The sequence below is a fragment of the Periplaneta americana genome, chromosome 15 (assembly GCF_040183065.1).
Source record: "Periplaneta americana isolate PAMFEO1 chromosome 15, P.americana_PAMFEO1_priV1, whole genome shotgun sequence".
NCBI lineage: Eukaryota > Metazoa > Arthropoda > Insecta > Blattodea > Blattidae > Periplaneta > Periplaneta americana.
The window spans coordinates 64,651,655-64,669,263 of record NC_091131.1 but is presented as its reverse complement, the minus strand read 5'-3'; the positions used below and the strand labels follow the sequence as shown (position 1 = coordinate 64,669,263).

The 17,609-nt window shown below is 33.7% G+C and overlaps 1 protein-coding gene across 2 annotated transcripts in view; it reads left to right on the top strand.

Moving 5' to 3' along the window:
* Positions 1-15,708, top strand: part of LOC138715026 (interferon-inducible double-stranded RNA-dependent protein kinase activator A homolog) — a 31,204-nt gene extending 15,496 nt beyond the window's left edge. For both annotated transcript variants that reach the window (XM_069847428.1, XM_069847427.1), the window contains exons 6-7: positions 5,476-5,593; positions 8,153-15,708. In XM_069847428.1, coding sequence (XP_069703529.1) covers positions 5,476-5,593; positions 8,153-8,286 — 252 coding nt within the window. In that variant the 3' untranslated portion in view covers positions 8,287-15,708. The remainder of the gene's footprint in view (positions 1-5,475; positions 5,594-8,152) is intronic.
* Positions 15,709-17,609: the final 1,901 nt, after the last annotated feature.

Genomic DNA, 17,609 nt, shown 5'->3' with positions numbered 1-17,609 from the left:
CATTCGAATTGGTACATGGAATATTCATAGTTTGTATAGACCAGGAAGTATTAGAAGAACAACTCAAAAAATGTAAAGTAGATATAGCAGTATTGCAAGAAATAAGGTGGTTAGGAGAAGGTATAATGGAAAAATAAGAGCATACCATATATTATAGCTGTCATAAGAAGAACCATGTTTTTTGGAACAGGCTTTATGGTTGGTAAAAGAGTTAAACACCTAGTTATAGATTTCCAGGCTATAAACTACAGAATTTGTACCTTGAGAATAAAAGGGAAATTCTGTAACTGTAGTATGATTTGTGCTCGTGCACCAATGGAGGTAGGTAAGGATGAAGAAAAAAATATATTCTATGAAGAATTAGAACAAGCTTATGTTAAGTGTCCTAAGTATGATATAAAAATCGTAATAGGAGATATGAATGCGCAAATCGAAAGGGAACCAAAGTTTAGACCTACCTTTGGTGCTTGTAGCTTGCATGAGTCAGCCAATAATAATGGTTCAAGATTAATCAACTTGACAAAAACCCTAAATATGACGATAGAATCAACTTAATTTCAGAAGAAGGATATATAAAAGTACATGGTTATCGCCAAATGGAAATACTTGCAACCAGATCGAGCATAGATACTAGGCATAAATCAGATCTAACTTAATTGATGTCAGAACTTATTGAGGCGCAAATGTAGATTCAGATCACTATCTTTTAATAGCATGTATCAACAATAATAATAAAAGAACACGAGGCCAGCGTATAGATAAAATTAGTGTACAATTATTGGAAACGGATATGAATCAGAAAACCTATAAAGCAGCAATGAGGACAAGATGCAAAGTCTATTGGAGATGGATAGCATAAAACAGTGCTGGTCCAGACAGCTGTTCAAGAAGTAGCAAATCAGGTACTAGGGAAAAATAAATTAGGCCAATGACAAAAAGGATGGTTCGACAACGAATGCGAAGTAACAGCCAAAAAGAATGAAGCATATAAATTAATGCTGCAAGGTCCGAGAACAAGAAGAAAGGTACAGGATTACAAAGACAGGAGAAACGATTAAATTCTTCTCCGAAAATTATAGAGTAATAAGCAGACATCGGATTCTAGGGCAAATGCCTATTTTGTTTCTTTAGGAGAAAAGTAAAAATAATTATTAATATTTGTGTTTCATGGAAATTGAAAGGTATTCAAAGAGTTTTATAGTGCCCTAAAATGCCCTAAAACGGTTATTAGAGCCTAATTTGTTAATATTCGCCTAAAAATGCCTAACTCACTGTAAAGTTTCGCATTTTACTCTTACTTTTTATAATTTATACATGCATTCACTGCGAAATTTAAGGCATTTAAAAAGTGGAAAGTTTGCTTCACACCAGCCATGAAACCGTTGATAAAGGAAACAAAATGTTTTGAATCTCACGACACTCGCAATTGATTTCACCGAATTTAACATGTTTGGAGGCATAAATGCCGACAAAGAACCAACCTTAGTTTTGAAGCAGGCAACAATCACAACATGTGCTGCTACCGATTCAGAGATATACTATACTATAAAAATGACTGTTTTCGGTCTGAAACCGATTAGCTGTACTGCCCTTCAGAGTGTCATAAAATCACAATTTTTGGAGAAAGAGTGTTTTTGAAATATTTATGAAAAGTCGTAAAACTGCGAATTAATAGGGTAAACCGTTACAAAATATTTAAAAGAATGGCCCTCCTAGTGTTAAGGCCCGATGCAGACTAGCGTCATAAAGACACGCGTCCATTGGTTGACGCTGCGTCCCTGTGTCCACCCGTCCACACGTAGCGTCATAATGACGCATATTGTTCCGACGTTTGGAATCTTTCAGAGATCCATGATGGAAGTGTACAGACGAAAACGTGCTGTTTTTGCGTATTTAATTTACAAAAACTACTTGAAGCGCACAGAGAGGCGGTTTTGGGAACATCCATTGGTTGCCAAATGATTCCTTCAAGGTACTTACTTTTACGACAATGTTCACAGAGTTGAGAGAAGGTGATACAACATTTTTCAATTATTTTCGAATGAATATTAAATCATTTGATGAACTGGCATGTAAGATAAGTGACGTGATCAAAAGTGAAGATACTGTGATGAGACTAGCAATCCCTCCCTTAGAAATGTAAATTTTAAGGCGAGTTCACTCATTCAAAGTATATTGATATTGAAAACGAAATATGTTTAGTTTGGTATTATTAGGTTATATTTTCTAAGTTTTAAAGTATAAGTTTTAAAAGTATACAAGTGAACTTTAGCGAAGACTTAAATAACTGACAAACAACTATACTGATTAGCTATCTAGCATTTGAATACATAATCTATCACTGAAACATTACAAAAATTAATACAATTTCACTGCACTTACATGAACAACAATTAGGTCTAAAGAAACTGAAACAAGTCTACAGACTCGGTGGAGTCTTCTAGTGAGTGTGCGGAAGTTGAAATGTTGCTCATCGCAGGAGAACATTGAACAGAGAGAGGATACTGCCAGGGTACACGTGGCTGGCTTTGGGAAGGAAAATGCTGCTCCTGAGGAACATTGTGCTGTGTATGGGTTGCGGTATGAATAACAGACAGTGTTATTTTCTTGGCAAAGTCCAAAACTCCACTCCTAAAATCCAATTTTTGTTCAACATTAAAAGTACTGACGATTGCAATCAGAGACTAAAAAAAAGACCTATCATCGTTAGGCTTAGGAGCAGGAACATTAGGGATTGGAGTCTTCATGAAAGATATCATAGTATCCTCCAAATTCCTTCGTCGCTTTGCTGGACGCTCAGAGAGGAAAGGTGGGTTAGCTGAGGCATTCCTCACTTGAAACATCTGGGAATTTTTTAATCGCTTCAATAAATAATTCTACGTCGATTTCGCTGTCCATACTATAGCCGATAGACGCACGTGTGAATTGAACAACAGTCAACAATGAAGTGCCAGAACGCAGCAGCTAGCGGTGACGCTGCGTTCTGGCAGAACCCGCAACTAGAAAATTAACGCTGCGTCACCGCCGTCTATCTTTACCTGATGCTGCGTCCCGGGGACCACGTGTGTATGGGTCACTTTACAACAATGTACTTCTAAACCGCGCATCAATGGGACGCTGCGTCACAGCGTCCTTTTAACGCTAGTCTGCATCGGGCCTACTACCAGGAAATGCAACAATAAGAGGAACTTTGTATTTTTGTCCAATTGAATCTCAATAACAACGGTTCATTTGAATGCTCGTTAACAGTTGCTCTTTCCTTCACCTTATTTGTGTTGAGAAGTTTTGAGCGGTAGGACGTTTTCCTGTGAAGTTTAACGCGATAATGCCGAAAAATATAAGTGCAAAATCTACATTGATCCGGCAATGGCTAACAGAATATTCAGAATTCACTTATGATGGAAAAATAATATTCTGCAAGATTTGTAGCAAACAGGTATGTAACAATAGTTGAAATATATAAATTCTATTAATTTTAATGAGTAGGCCTATAATATTTATACATTGACTGAGCTATCCTGAGGTATAATTCTTTTTAAGACCACTACACTTTAACCTTTTAAATTCCGATAGTTAAAGTATTTGCAGGTCATTAAAATTTTGATTGTTTGAACCCACTAACTTTGTGATAGAAATACGGCAATACAACAATTAGGATTTTATTTTAATTCAGTTTACTTTACATTTTTAGATTTCGCAAGAAAAGAAGTGCCACCTAAAGCAGTATGTGCAAGGAGCGGCTCATAAGGCTAAAGCTCAGCAGAAAAATCAACTGCAACAAACTTTACTAACACAGCCTACTTCATCCAATCTCAGCAGCAATTTCTATGCTGATTTAACCAGAGCGTTTGTTGCTGCTAACATTCCCTGGAATGCAATTGAAAATCCGGTTTTAAGACAGTTTTTACAAAAATACTGCAAACAAAATATCCCATCTGAGTCGACCCTAAGAAAAAATTACTTAGACAGAATATACAATGAAACTTTAGCTTCCATTCGGGAGGATATAGGTGATTCTTACATATGGGTCTCTGTGGATGAAACCTCAGATCATATGAATAGGTATATAGCAAATATGGTAGTAGGAAAACTTAGTCCTGATGGACCTTCGATTCCACACCTCGTATGTGTTAAGGAACTTTCGAAAGTGAATAGCCAAGCCATTGCTTATTTTGTAAATAAAGGCCTACAGTCTTTATACTCAGGTAATATAGACGATTCTAAAGTTCTGTTGTTTTGTACTGATGCTGCCTCATACATGGTTGCTGCAGCTTCACTTCTTAAAACATTTTATCCTAACCTCACGCATGTAACCTGTCTAGCACATGGCCTTTACAGGGTTTCTGAAACAATCCGGAATGAATTTCCTCTTGTCAATTCGTTTATTTCTAACACAAAAAAATGTTTTTGTAAAGCCCCATCCAGGATTTCAATATTCAGAGAGAACTTTCCAGATATCCCACTCTCACCTCAGCCGGTTGTTACACGATGGGGAACCTGGATTCAGTCAGTGGTGTATTATTCTAAGTATTTTAAAGACGTGGTCACAGTTATTGATGAATTACCTGAAACTTATAGTGCAGTGTGTGTGAAAGCAGTGAAAGATTGTCTGAATGACTCACGAGTGAAAAACGATATTGCTTACATAACATCAAACTTTTCTTTCATACCTGCAAGCATTGAACAATTAGAACGTGAAAAACAATCTCTTTGTAGCCAAATAGCAATAGTAAAGGTAGCTCAAGTGAACATACATTCTGCTTTGGGCGAAACTGGGAAAAAAGTTAAAAATAAGTGGGACAACGTATTAAATAAGAATGTAGGATTTTCATTGTTGGAAAAAGTATCAAGAGTGATATCGGGGGAAAGTGTAAATGTTCCAGTAAGTATTGATGTTTTTATTGTACCTAATTTAAAATTTGTGCCTCTCACATCAGTTTCGGTTGAAAGAAGTTTTTCTGCTTTCAAAATGATTCTCAGTGACAAAAGGCAAAGATTAACTGTGGAGAATTTAGAAAAAATTCTGGTGGTGTACTGTGCAGATAATTATAATAAAGTCTGAGTATGGAACTGAATTTCAATAACTTAAAATGAGTAATCTTGATATCAGTAATCATTATTTCATTAGTTTCAATGTATTAAATTTGTGCAGCTCTGTTTATAAATATAATATAGTATTCTTTTTTAATGTGTAAACATACTTTTTTGTGCGTATTTTAGTGTATAACTAAAAATTTCATTGAAAGAAATAAGTATGATACCTTGTTGTGCCTAAAATGCCTATTTTCATTAAAATAGAGCCTAATTTTACAAATTTTGAGCTTATTTTAGGTGCCTAAAACTGCAATTTTTAGTGCTTAAAAATCCGATGTCTAGTAATAAGCATACTTAACACATGCTACAAAATTTATTCTAAATCTGTATCATGGTTACTTGGTCGGGGTTTAGTTAAAGTTGACACTTTCTGTTGCATAGGAAGGTGATAATGAGCTGCAGAGGGAGATCCAAGATGATGTCATGGAAGTTCTGAAGAGATTATTAGAGGAGCTGAACTTAGATGCAGATTTTAATGGTATTGGGACTACCTCACCAGGTGAGACTTGCTATAGAAATTGTGTAATTCTGCTTTTCTTTACTGTAACTTTCATTGTCCCGTCAGTTTTCCTTTATTCACAGTGTATTTTGACCACATATTTACACATTAGTCATATTAAAGATTTTCCGAAAATTGCAGTAATCCTCGACTGCAGTCATTGCAGCTTTGTGGTATAAGCACTGAACTACAATGTGAAGTAAAATTAGTCAAGAAGTGCCTGCAGTCAGAGTAATTCTTCTTCTTCTTCTTCTTCTTCTTCTTCTTGCAACATACTGAATTTGCTGAATGTTGTATGATGTTTTAATGTACACTTTTTCGAAATGAAATTCGTCCTTTTCAATATTTGTGTGAACTTGGACATTGTTAAATGCCATATAATGATGAGTGCATTTTGTAGGAACAAACAGAAAGAAAATACAGTGAAATGCAGCTATTACGAACGCCGTAATTACGAATTTTTCAGGATAACGAAATTATTTTTTAATCACAGCCATTTTACTATTAATTTACATTTTAAAAATGTTCGGTTTAAAGAAGCATAAGTAAAGAACTTTCCAGTTTAACATACCTAATAATAATAATAATTATTCATCCTGCTACAAAAGTTATTTTAACGAAATAAGGCCTAACAAGCAGTTAAAAAATGACTTAAAATAAGTTCGAAAGAAAATAAAATAAATGAATTATCGCTAGGCATCGGTCACCCTTGATTTCAGTGAGTTTTCTGGATGCACTTCCATAGACGCGATTGTTGTGGTTTGAATTTATATTTAAATGAAACGGTTTAATAAAATCGAACTTTCGAAGGCAGTTTGTTCCTAAACGTTGAGGAAAGAAGTAAAGAAGCAGTTATGGCAGAAAAGACAAGAAAGCAGTTTTTGCTAGACAAGAAGAGAAAAATCATTGAAGAAGTAGACAGAGGAGAGAAGAAAAGTGAAGTCGCAAGAAAATATGGCATAAGTGCATCGACACTTTCAATGTTTCTCAAAGATAGAGTAAAAATTGAGAAAAGTATTGAATCTGACATCATTGGACCTCAAAGAAAGAAGTCAAACTGTTAAAATAATACATATTACTGTATTAATCTCAAAGGTAATATTTCGAGTGATCAATTCAGAACCCAATCTCGTAGATCGTAATATTTCGAGAAATCTATTTAACAAGATGGCTGTAAATGTAACAACACCTAACCTATATAGAGCCTACCCTGTTCAACATACTTTTTGCTCTGTAGAACTTAATTTTTGGTCCTAACAAGGCCATGTTGAATGAAAAATATTGTAAAATATGCAGAAATAATGGGAAAATTTTAGAACACGGACTGCACCTACCAAATTATGTCTTAGAATACTGTTCAGTTGTCGAATATGCATAATTATCATTATGGTACCGATTCTTATTGAAGTTGCAGTATAATATGGATATACCTACAGTATAACTTAATCCAGGTACAGTATCTGTTATTCCACAATTGGGACAGAATTTGTAGGCAAGTTTAATTCAATATTCGGTTTAAATTTCACTGTAATATGCAAATATTAAAATGTAAGTTTGCTATAAGATTTTGTTCTTATTCCATGCTTGTGGTTTTTTTTGGAAAAGTTACTTGAGTACAGAAGTTGTCAGTACAAGCAGAGATGACGTAGATGAAGTTACTACAAGATTCATCTGAGGGAAACCCTTTTCACATTCATTGGAAGATATTGCAATTGTGTCCAAAGTGTGCTTGTATGTTTGGGACTTCATTTTCTTGAAGATACTTATTCACAGAAACCATGAACTACTTCTCTTTCAACAATGTGTACATTTAACCAAGATAGTTAGATGAATTTACTCTTTCTAATATTTTATTGTCAAGGTATATCTTGCTTGGGACTGGATCTTTCCTCTGAAGGCTAGAACTTTAGATTTCTCAGTAGAAATTTCCATGTCGTAATTTTTTGCCACTTTATTAAGATTGTGTAGAGACGGTTGTAATCCATCCTCAGTTTTTGCCAGTAATACCTGATCATTGACATATAGAATTGTGTCTATATCTACACTAATAATAATAATAATAATAATAATAATAATAATAATAATAATAATAATAATAATAATAATGATAATAATAATAATAATAATAATAATAATAATAATAATAATAATAATAATAATAATAATAACAGTAACAATCATGTGTTCCCTGATCATAACACAGGTTAGGTTTCCAGTCATCATTCTTATAAGACAACTGCCTTAACCGAAGGCTACAAATAAATCTCCAGTTCAGTGATTCTCTAATGTTCTAAAAATACTTTTATTGGAGTAGAAAAGCCTTCTGCAATGAGTGATTTGCAGCAGCAAAATCCATGTTTTCTCAGAATCTCTTTCAAAGGGACAGGAATAGGTAAGACCTGTTATATATCCAAATCCATGTTAAAAAATGACAGCGTTATATGTGGAGTAAAGTGTAATCGTGGCAGTGATGCTGTGCTGCTAGTATATTGATGATAATGGTAGTAAAGTGACAGTGTTGACTACAGTATTTTCATGTACTTTTTTGTGTATGTACAGATAAGTGCATAGTTTTGCTGTCCATTTCGACATCCCCAGAATCTGTTGTATTTGGAGAAGGAGACAGCAATGAAAATGCTTGTAAGATGGCTGCAATAAAGGGATTGGAGTATTTGAAACTTATGACTGTCTGAATGGAGACGTGCACGTAGTGGTAGCAGGTATCTGATTAAGATTCTGTTCTATAAGTACTGTCTTTACTTCTCATATGATGAGCATTTCCCTAGAGTGACCAGGTATTCTGTTGTCCTACTGTCAATTGGAATAGAAATTGACTAATATACTAATGAGTGAGTCTAGAGGTAAGTTCTTGAGTACATAATTCTTTTCAAATATCTTTTAATTTGCGAATATAATTTTTCTATTGCTACAATTGAAGCTATAGATAAATTATAAATACTTTTTGTTTGTAATTGTGATATACAAGTCAGTGTAATATCTGCTGAAAGGGAGGGAGAAATTCTTGAACATTATAAGTTAGTTTAAAATAAGATATGTATACATTATTTTAATGGTAACATATTTAATACTTGAAATAGATGAAAGTTTCTGTAAATTCTTCCTCCTCCTCTCTTCCCAATGCCATCAGGTTGTCTTTAGACCTTTCTGGGTCTTCCCTCCTGGCAGTGGCTTAAGTGTAACCGATTTCTGATCAGTGAAAAAGTGTTCATTGGCCTCATTCAGAAGAACACTTTGATGACTAGTGGATTATGAATTTGTCGCTCAAAAGACGAAGAGACGTAAGCAACAAAAGTGGCTTTTTACAGGAGAACAGTTTAAAGAAAACTCTGTTTAATTAACAGCTGCAGATCAAATAAAGAAATTGATACCTCAAAGAGTCAAAGCTAATACACTGATCCAAAATGTTACCCTTGATAAGAACTATCTGTAGACATTAAAATTATAATACCATTTAGCCAGAAAGGCCTTAACTGGAGATCACTTATTTGAAAGAGTTCATTTACTATAGTGAGGTCATAGACATAATTATCTTATAATAATGATATATACAATAGAATAGCTAAGCGGAAAAACATTGCAAACAACATTTTATTTTCTGTTGCAGTGTTTTAAATAAACATGTTGCACGTGCTCTGTATGAATTTAATATTATGTTCATTAATAACTTTCAAATTACACAAAGAAAAACTGGTTTTCACTTTGTAATCGAATAAGAAATGTGTATTCAAATTAAAAAAAAACTAGTTTCAATTAATTAATAAATAATTAGGCATCTATTTGTTTACAAAAGCCTTAAATAATTATAGGAAATATTGATGGGTAGACACGTTGTAGAAATGTGGAAGTTCCTTGTAGAATATTTGATAAATAATATCTTTTATTACTGAAGTTGGCCCATTGCATAATTCCTGCAGATCTTTGTATTTCTTAGCCGAAAGTGTTGGAGCGGTGACATTGAAAGGAGGCAAAAAAGCTTAAAAACTTCGGAAGTACTCTTTGATTTAAGAGAGAGCTTCTCAGAACTTTGGATCAGATGACTGGCTTTTACAAAAACAGGGGCAGGTTCGTCTTTAGTCACTCTAACTTCTCTGACTGCAGTCCTCTCAACCTTGTGTCCAGGTTGAAATTCTCTTAGGGATCAGATCCGTATACTCTCTGAAATGCTTTTATAGTCTAAGAAGTCTACTCCCATGAAGTGTACTTCATAAGGAGCTGCATGCTGAGCAAGTCACACTATAGTTATCAGCTAAGAATAGAGATGTCTGCTGCACGACTTAAGGCAGTTGAGATAGTGCTGCGTTTGGCCATGGTTAGAGACATAGAAGCACAAGCTGGTAGACTGTAAAAAAGGCTTTGGCTTTACTATTTTTATAACACCAGCAAAAAAAAACCACCTTTCAAATGGACAGCAAGGTACCTTCTTTTCCCATGGTTTGGCAGTAGGGGTAATCTCTTAATCTCCTTTGGAATGTGTGTTTTTCCAGTTCTAGCTTTCAGCTTATAAGAAGACTAGATTTTATGTTCACAAGTGTTTAATCCATTGTCATTAATTAAGCCACACAGCTGTGAGACTAACGTATACTGTATGTTCATTGTTGTCAGTTACACTGATATTTTAGTTCAGAATTAACTTTCAAAGAATCAGATTTATATGCGTTCGAAGTTCTCGCGTGGTTTGTGTGACTACACCTGGTTACAGTAATCAGAGCTGGTTCATTACGGGTTAAACAGTGCATCAAATGTTAAAAAATAATGAAATTCAAATGTTTAATCAGTTTCGCCGAAATAAGTTATTTTGCTCTAAAACACATCTTTTCGCGATAAAAATATTGCCATTTTCGCTATTGTTACAGGTGTATACTTAAAGAAAAACAACTTTCTTTATAATCAATGACTTATCGCTTTTATCGCTAATGCAAAAATCTGTGGTCTCTAGAGATGGATGTACGCCAGTTCGTCAGAATGTAGGTAAGGTCTAAAGAAGTGTGCAGGTGAAGTATCTAGTTTTTTTTTATTTTGACGCTTACATCACTTCGTCAGATGAGCGACGAATTGTCTGCTGAATGCACGTAAAAGCAGTGATGATTAATCATACACCATTTTTAAAATTCGATTTGTAATCATGATTTGTGATTTCTATGGCTCCAAGACAAAATGTGATGTCATTTCTCGCAGTTTTTCAGGAGTGAGCTTTAAACGTTTAAGCAACTGTATAAAACCATAGTAATCATGTTTCATAACAATAGGTTAGAGAGAAAAATAATAGATATTCGTGTCATTTTTTCCCACAATAAAGATACCATCAGGATGCACGGCATATCGCAAAATCATATTTTCGCCCAAAATTGGCATATCTTTTGCTGTGGAACCACAGATTTGTTTATTTCTAGTTGATAGTGGAATTTTGAAAAATTGGACATGAATTTAAAACAATATAATGTAGGCCTAATTAGAAGCCAAAAAAATGTGACATTTTGAAATGGCAAGTAAAGTAATTAATTAGGAATGTTCATACCAACAGCTAACCTCAAAACTGGCGCCCATACTTTCAAAATATTCAAAAGTGCATTCAGAAAATCTCGTCAGAATTGCTAATTGTCACGTGACCAATGACCAATGACCTAGCAGATATTTTCTGCTGAATGTAGCCATTGTTTTCATGTTCTCTTAATCTGATTAACCATCAATTTTGAAGAGAAAAGAGCAGTAGTAATCAAATTTCAAAAGGAGTAGACTGCTGTCACCAGGATTAGTATGTCCTTGTCTCTGTGCAGATGGTCTCTGGGAGCTCCAGCACATTTGTCAAGATATGATTCAGCACTATACATTTTACATGTAACAGTACCATTTACTGTCATGAAAATGCATGAAGCCACCAAAGCTTTATATACGAGTATACCCTACAAAGAGATTTAGCACTAATAATATGACAATTTAGGTCTCGTTATCCCATCGTCTATAAGGCTGCTCTGTCAAATGGTTCAGTTTGTCATTATTTGACTATCTGTACTGCACCTTGGCTGTGAAACTGTGCTATATGCAGCTCGTGGGGCCTATTTCACGAAAATATAAGTGTACTAGAATGTTTTCTTTCTGAAACTGTGCTTTGGCCCAATTACTTTTCCAGTTCGCATTCATGGCTAAAATTTAAACAATACACGTTACCTCGTAAAAAAGAAAATTGCCTGTGATTTTTCATCTTTGAGTTATGGTTGGTAGTCATATGATGACATTCACCATCAGACCTGAGGTTCATGGGTTCAAATCTAGCAGTATTTTTGTGAAGGAGTAGAAATCCTAGACATGGGTTTGTTGGGAAGGGAAATAAAGGTTAGGTTCCATTCCATATGTTTACGGCATATAAGAGAACCTCTTTCTGAGTGAAAGAGTTTAGACAACATTAATTGGCAGTTTCTCCACAACATCAAACTTAAACTCTGTTAGTTGTGACTTCACCTGGTGTTCAGGTGTGCCATCTCAGAAATCAATTCATCTGGAGGCAGTGTAAAATCAAGCAACTGATTTCTCATCTTCACTTAAACATTTACAAGTGCACTTTAAGTGCCTGTCTTACTGCAGTTTTACAACTGATGAAATTGTTGTCTCTAAACTTTAAGTTGTATTTTCGTAAAATATGCCCCTTTTATCTATAGTATAGAGTTTCTTGAACATACAGTGAATAAAATAAGTCTCCATACACTGTGTTTACTTATTTACTTTTAAACAACTGCACCTGAGTGTTATACTAAAGGAAAGACATCAGCAGACAGTGTATGGATTTTTTTTACGCATTGTATATAGTTATTCGCAATGTGTGTCAATGTAGCTTTTCTTTGATTTTTTTGCATTCACATTGTGTTTGTTATACGTTAATTTGAGTATTTGATAAAATATGTAATTTTATTTATTTCTTTAAGACGAGAAAACTTACAGAAATTGACAAATTTAACATTTGTTGAAATTCTAGAGTATAATTTAATTTATGTAGGGAAACAACGATATATTTTGTTTGCCTGTAGAGCTCTTGGGTCTAGCTATGAATAAGTGATTCAAGAGATGTCAAAACTAATAGAGATAAATGACCCTTGTCCGCATAATAACAAGACAGGTTGAACTTAGTGAGGGTATTATTTCCTGAGTTCGAGTCTTGTAAAGATATAAGTAATTTGTATAGGTATGGAGGAGTTATTCAAAAAATGTCAAAATTTATATACACAATTACTCTTACTCTTTTAGTAACAAGCTATTGTTTGAACCTAGTAAGGGAATTATTTCCTGAGTTCGAGCCTTGTAAAGATATAAGTAATTTGTATAGGTATGGAGGAGTTATTCAAAAAATGTCAAAATTTATATACACAATTACTCTTACCCTTTTAGTAACAAGCTATTGTTTGAACCTAGTAAGGGAATTATTTCCTGAGTTCGAGTCTTGTAAAATTATAAGTACGTAATTAGGATTTGGTGCAGGGATCTTGAGCCTAGCTATGAAGGAATTAAGAATTTGTATTATTAACTAAAATTCTTTATAACAATAAAAGGAGATAAGAATTTTAATTCAAATATGTTACCAGTACTGCAGGTAAGAATATTGTAATTCAAACGTATTACAATGGGAAAGTGAAAGAAATTTCCAGGATTACTGTAACTATTTCAGTTAAGTATTTCCCTCCACGTACAGCACCCATAATGATTAAAGGATTTATTGCAGTCAGTAATGATAATTCTTAATTCCTTCATAGCTCTGCACCAAATCCTGATATTATAATTTTACAAAACTCGAACACGGGAAATAATGTCCTCAATGGGTTCAGATTACGGCTTGTTACTCTAGGGAGCGTGCACAGTTGCTACCAGCACCTTTAACAAAAGAAAGTGGCAAAATTTCAGTGACTGCATCCATGATCGAACATACCAGGCAGTGAAGTAGTCGGTATATATGTGCACTGGTAATACATTAAAATGTCTAAATTAGAGCGAAATTGTTGCTTAGTGAATTGCCACAATACAGCATGAAATACTGAATGAAGTGGAATTAAATTTAATTCATTTCCTAATTGTCCATGAGGAACAGATAGATGGAGGAATTTGATGTTAGCAGTGATAAGAATAAAGTATTTCCTTTATGCAATGTTTATTTAAATGTTTTATGCGGGATATTGAAATATGGGGGGGGGGATGCGATTGAGTGACTAATAATAATTAAATTATAATATAATTATATTAATTATAGCCCAAATAAAACATAATTACATTACGTTAGGTTAGGTTGTTTACTTTTGTCTGTGTAAAATATGACTCGACTACGCTACTTTATTCCCACAATAATGATGATGATGATGATGATGATGATAATGATACTGTTGATAATAATAATTTATTGCAGTGCACATGAAACTCCCTGGAAACCAATAAAATGTCGTCCTATTTGTAGTGAACATTTCGTTGGGGTAAGGCCAGATAATATTGAAAATCATCCACCATATGTCATTTATATTTTAAGAAAGCTTAGGAGAAAACCAAAAACAGAATCTGAAATTTTGCGATTTGAAAGATGGATAAAAAGAATTAAATATTCAAGTAAGGATACGCCTCCTAATGACAATGTTTATAATAGTGCTGTGCAAGCAGCATCTGAGGTTGAAGTAACGAATTTTTCACTATAGCCTAGAAGGTCAGTTACCATATGCCGACATTATTTATAATGCTTGTATTGCCACCTATAATAAAGATGTAAAACTGTACTTGTGGTGGCAAAGGTGATTAAGTGAGCCTGGTTACTGTTAATTTCATACTGCTGATATGTATTCAAGTGTAATTTTATTTTCAATACTTCTACTAGCCTACATCACTTTTAAAATGTAAATTATGTATTTTTAACACGTGGAAGAGTCCAAACTGTAAACATAAATAAAAACAAACATAAGTTACTTTACAACTGATACATAATAATTGAAAAATGCGTAGATATTTTAAATAGACTTAAAACTTTTAATTATATATCTTTATCTGACCTTTTCTCTTTCTATTTCTTACATTGTTAATTTAACAATGATAGTACTTATTTTAGATTTCAGTCTGTTGCTGCAAAGTGAGCAAAATGAAACTCCTCTAACAATAAAACGAATGTTTTAAGGAAGGGACCATCATACTATATAGGAACGAAAACAGGACCCAACAGTGAATATACAAACAAATTCAGCTCTTTAAGTTGTGTGTCATACAAAAAAATAAATAAATAAATAAATAAATAAATAACTGACGCTAGAATACGTGTGGCTATTTTTCAACCTCAAAGTACCGGTACTGTTTGAGTCCCTTAATATTAAGTTCAATAATAGGCCTTTGCACGAAATGAGACACTTTATTTCTAAAACCTTGGAACTGCGCTATTTTTAGAACCAATCCATCAAGAGTAGCACAAAGCCAAGTTTGTATCTTATGTATTATTATCCATGAGGAAAGACATTCCAATCCTGTTAATGAGGAATAGTTTTTCAGAGTCACTCTCATTTAATTTCTATGCTTTATCCACTATTGATTTGTGGCTATCCATGTAGTCAGTATACTCACACCTATATTTAATTGTAACTCCCATTATACAAACACAATAATATTCACAATACAGATGTGATATTTGAAAGAAGAAAGCTCTCCGCCCTGTCTAGCATGGCACTCACTATACGCACAGTCACTGGAGTTTTGCGTCAAAACCCTGCCAGAGCACTCTGTTTCGAGGTGCATGCATGTTCCCTACATGTATGAGCATGGGTAATAAATTTTGAGATACTTTGAACTCCATCATACCCATACTAATTACTTATAACTTTACAAGGCTCGAATCCAGAAATAATTTGGTTCGAACTATGCCATGTTACTGTATGGACAAGGGTCATTATGTATATAAATTTTGTTATCTCTTGAATCGCTCCTTCATAGCTAGATTCAAGAACATACATCAACCCGTATTTTGATAAGATTTTTATGATCTTGACATATTTCAGTGTGAAAAATAATTGTATAAGTTATCTCTCAAAACTGATTGTAACTAAAATGCCTTGCAAATAAAAATAAATTGCATTACTCTGACATACTTATTCCAGGTGTGTCTTCTCAACTTTCCTTATCAAGGTACTTGGAAATATTTGTGTAAGTTGCGTGATAATCAAATTTGAACATTTTCAAGTTTATTGCTCATGAAGTTTCATCACCACTATCCTTTCCAGTTTTAGGCCTCATGGTCTGTTACGGTCTCAATTAGACATTTGGTTGTCCCAAACTTCTCTTCAGTTATTGCAGATATCATTATTAGCAGATTGATATAGTATATTACATACTGAGTACTGTAAGTGATACTTATCTGGTCGAGAATGCAGTTTGGGCCTGAAGGACCGAGGTTTCCAAGCATTCGAGATCAGATAAGTCACTTACATTTTGCCGTTAGTGAATAACTTTTTGCAATACTTGAAAAAATGTAAAAAGCAATAATAAATCAAAATTGCATGTCTAAATTTTGCAATAGATTAATTAAAGTAAGACATGACTTGGTTGCTATGTTACTGTCAAATTATTGCTGTAAATATTTCAGGCCTGTCAAACTAGTACTGTAAGTATTTCAGACCTGTCAAACTAGTACTGTAAGTATTTCAGACCTGTCAAACTAGTAATGTAAGTATTTCAGACCTGTTCAAGAATTGTTGCCATGGCAATTAAGAATGAATTATAAATTTTACTTTTACACAAAATATATGTTAAAAATAATTAACTTACATATCAAGTATTGCAAAAAAAATTTTTTTTTCCATTCCCACCGCCGTAAATATGCTGTTATTATAGTCCCTGCGCTCTAATTTCCGGCAGCCAATCGTGTTGCAGGTTGGCTACATTTAAACATGTGCATTTTGTGATTCGCTGATTCATTTCTTAAGGCTCGATAAATACTTAATATAATCGCCCGCCATTTTCGCTCTTTAGTTGGCGTTTGCAGAAAGCACACGAAGACGTTATTTGCCGCTCAATTATTTGCTGAATTACATTGCGTTTGATTTATTATCATAGGAGTTACGACATGATAATGTTTAACGGTGTTGCAAATAGATTCCTCATATGGTAGCTCGGCAATGTAAGAACAAAAATGGCGAATGATACTACCTACCTAGACTTTATAGAGCCTTCACTTTCTAAGACGTAAGCAAAGAGGCGGAGTCACGCCGGAAATAACAGCGTCGGGACTATAGCTTCTTTTTAGGGAAGTGAATGATTAAATGCATTTTTATTACTTAAAACTAGCTGTACCCGTGTGCTCTGCTGTACCTGTTAGAAATAAATATAAAGTAATTACATAATTAAAATAGGACGTTTGATCCAGGGAACATTCGTGTTTGATAGAAGGATAAAATCGTTTAATATGTTAATTTAAATTGTATTTAAATAATTAAAATGCGGTCATTTTGATCCAGAGAGCAATCATTTGGTGCAATGACAATCCTTTAACATGTTTCTTAATTGTTATTACATGCAACCATAGTTTAATGAAGATTGACATATCATTAATTTTAATGTGTATACTTCATATTACTTGCTATATGTTTCAGAAGTTACTGTAATAACATTGTAGAATTATGTCCATCTAGAGAAACTACACTTTCCAATGGTGAAATAATAATTAAACAATTAATTAGCTTCAGATATTACTCCATACAAACACAGAAATATTCTCTGTAGGCTATGTTTAATATCTTTCGATTGTTGTTGTCCAAGGTCCCTTACAGACGAAGTCGTTTGTTTTTATTCAGTACAGCGCCTTAGATGGCGTTATTGTAATTTTAAAATTCATTTATCTCATTAAATATCAATCCTATCAAACTTTTGTATAGAATGAAACTTATCGGAAATTGTTTTTAAAGAAACTTTTGTTATGTAACATTTTTCATGAAAATCAAAGTAAGAGAGATATTTCGATTTATTTAATTCAGGCCCCCTAATAACCCCCCTTTTA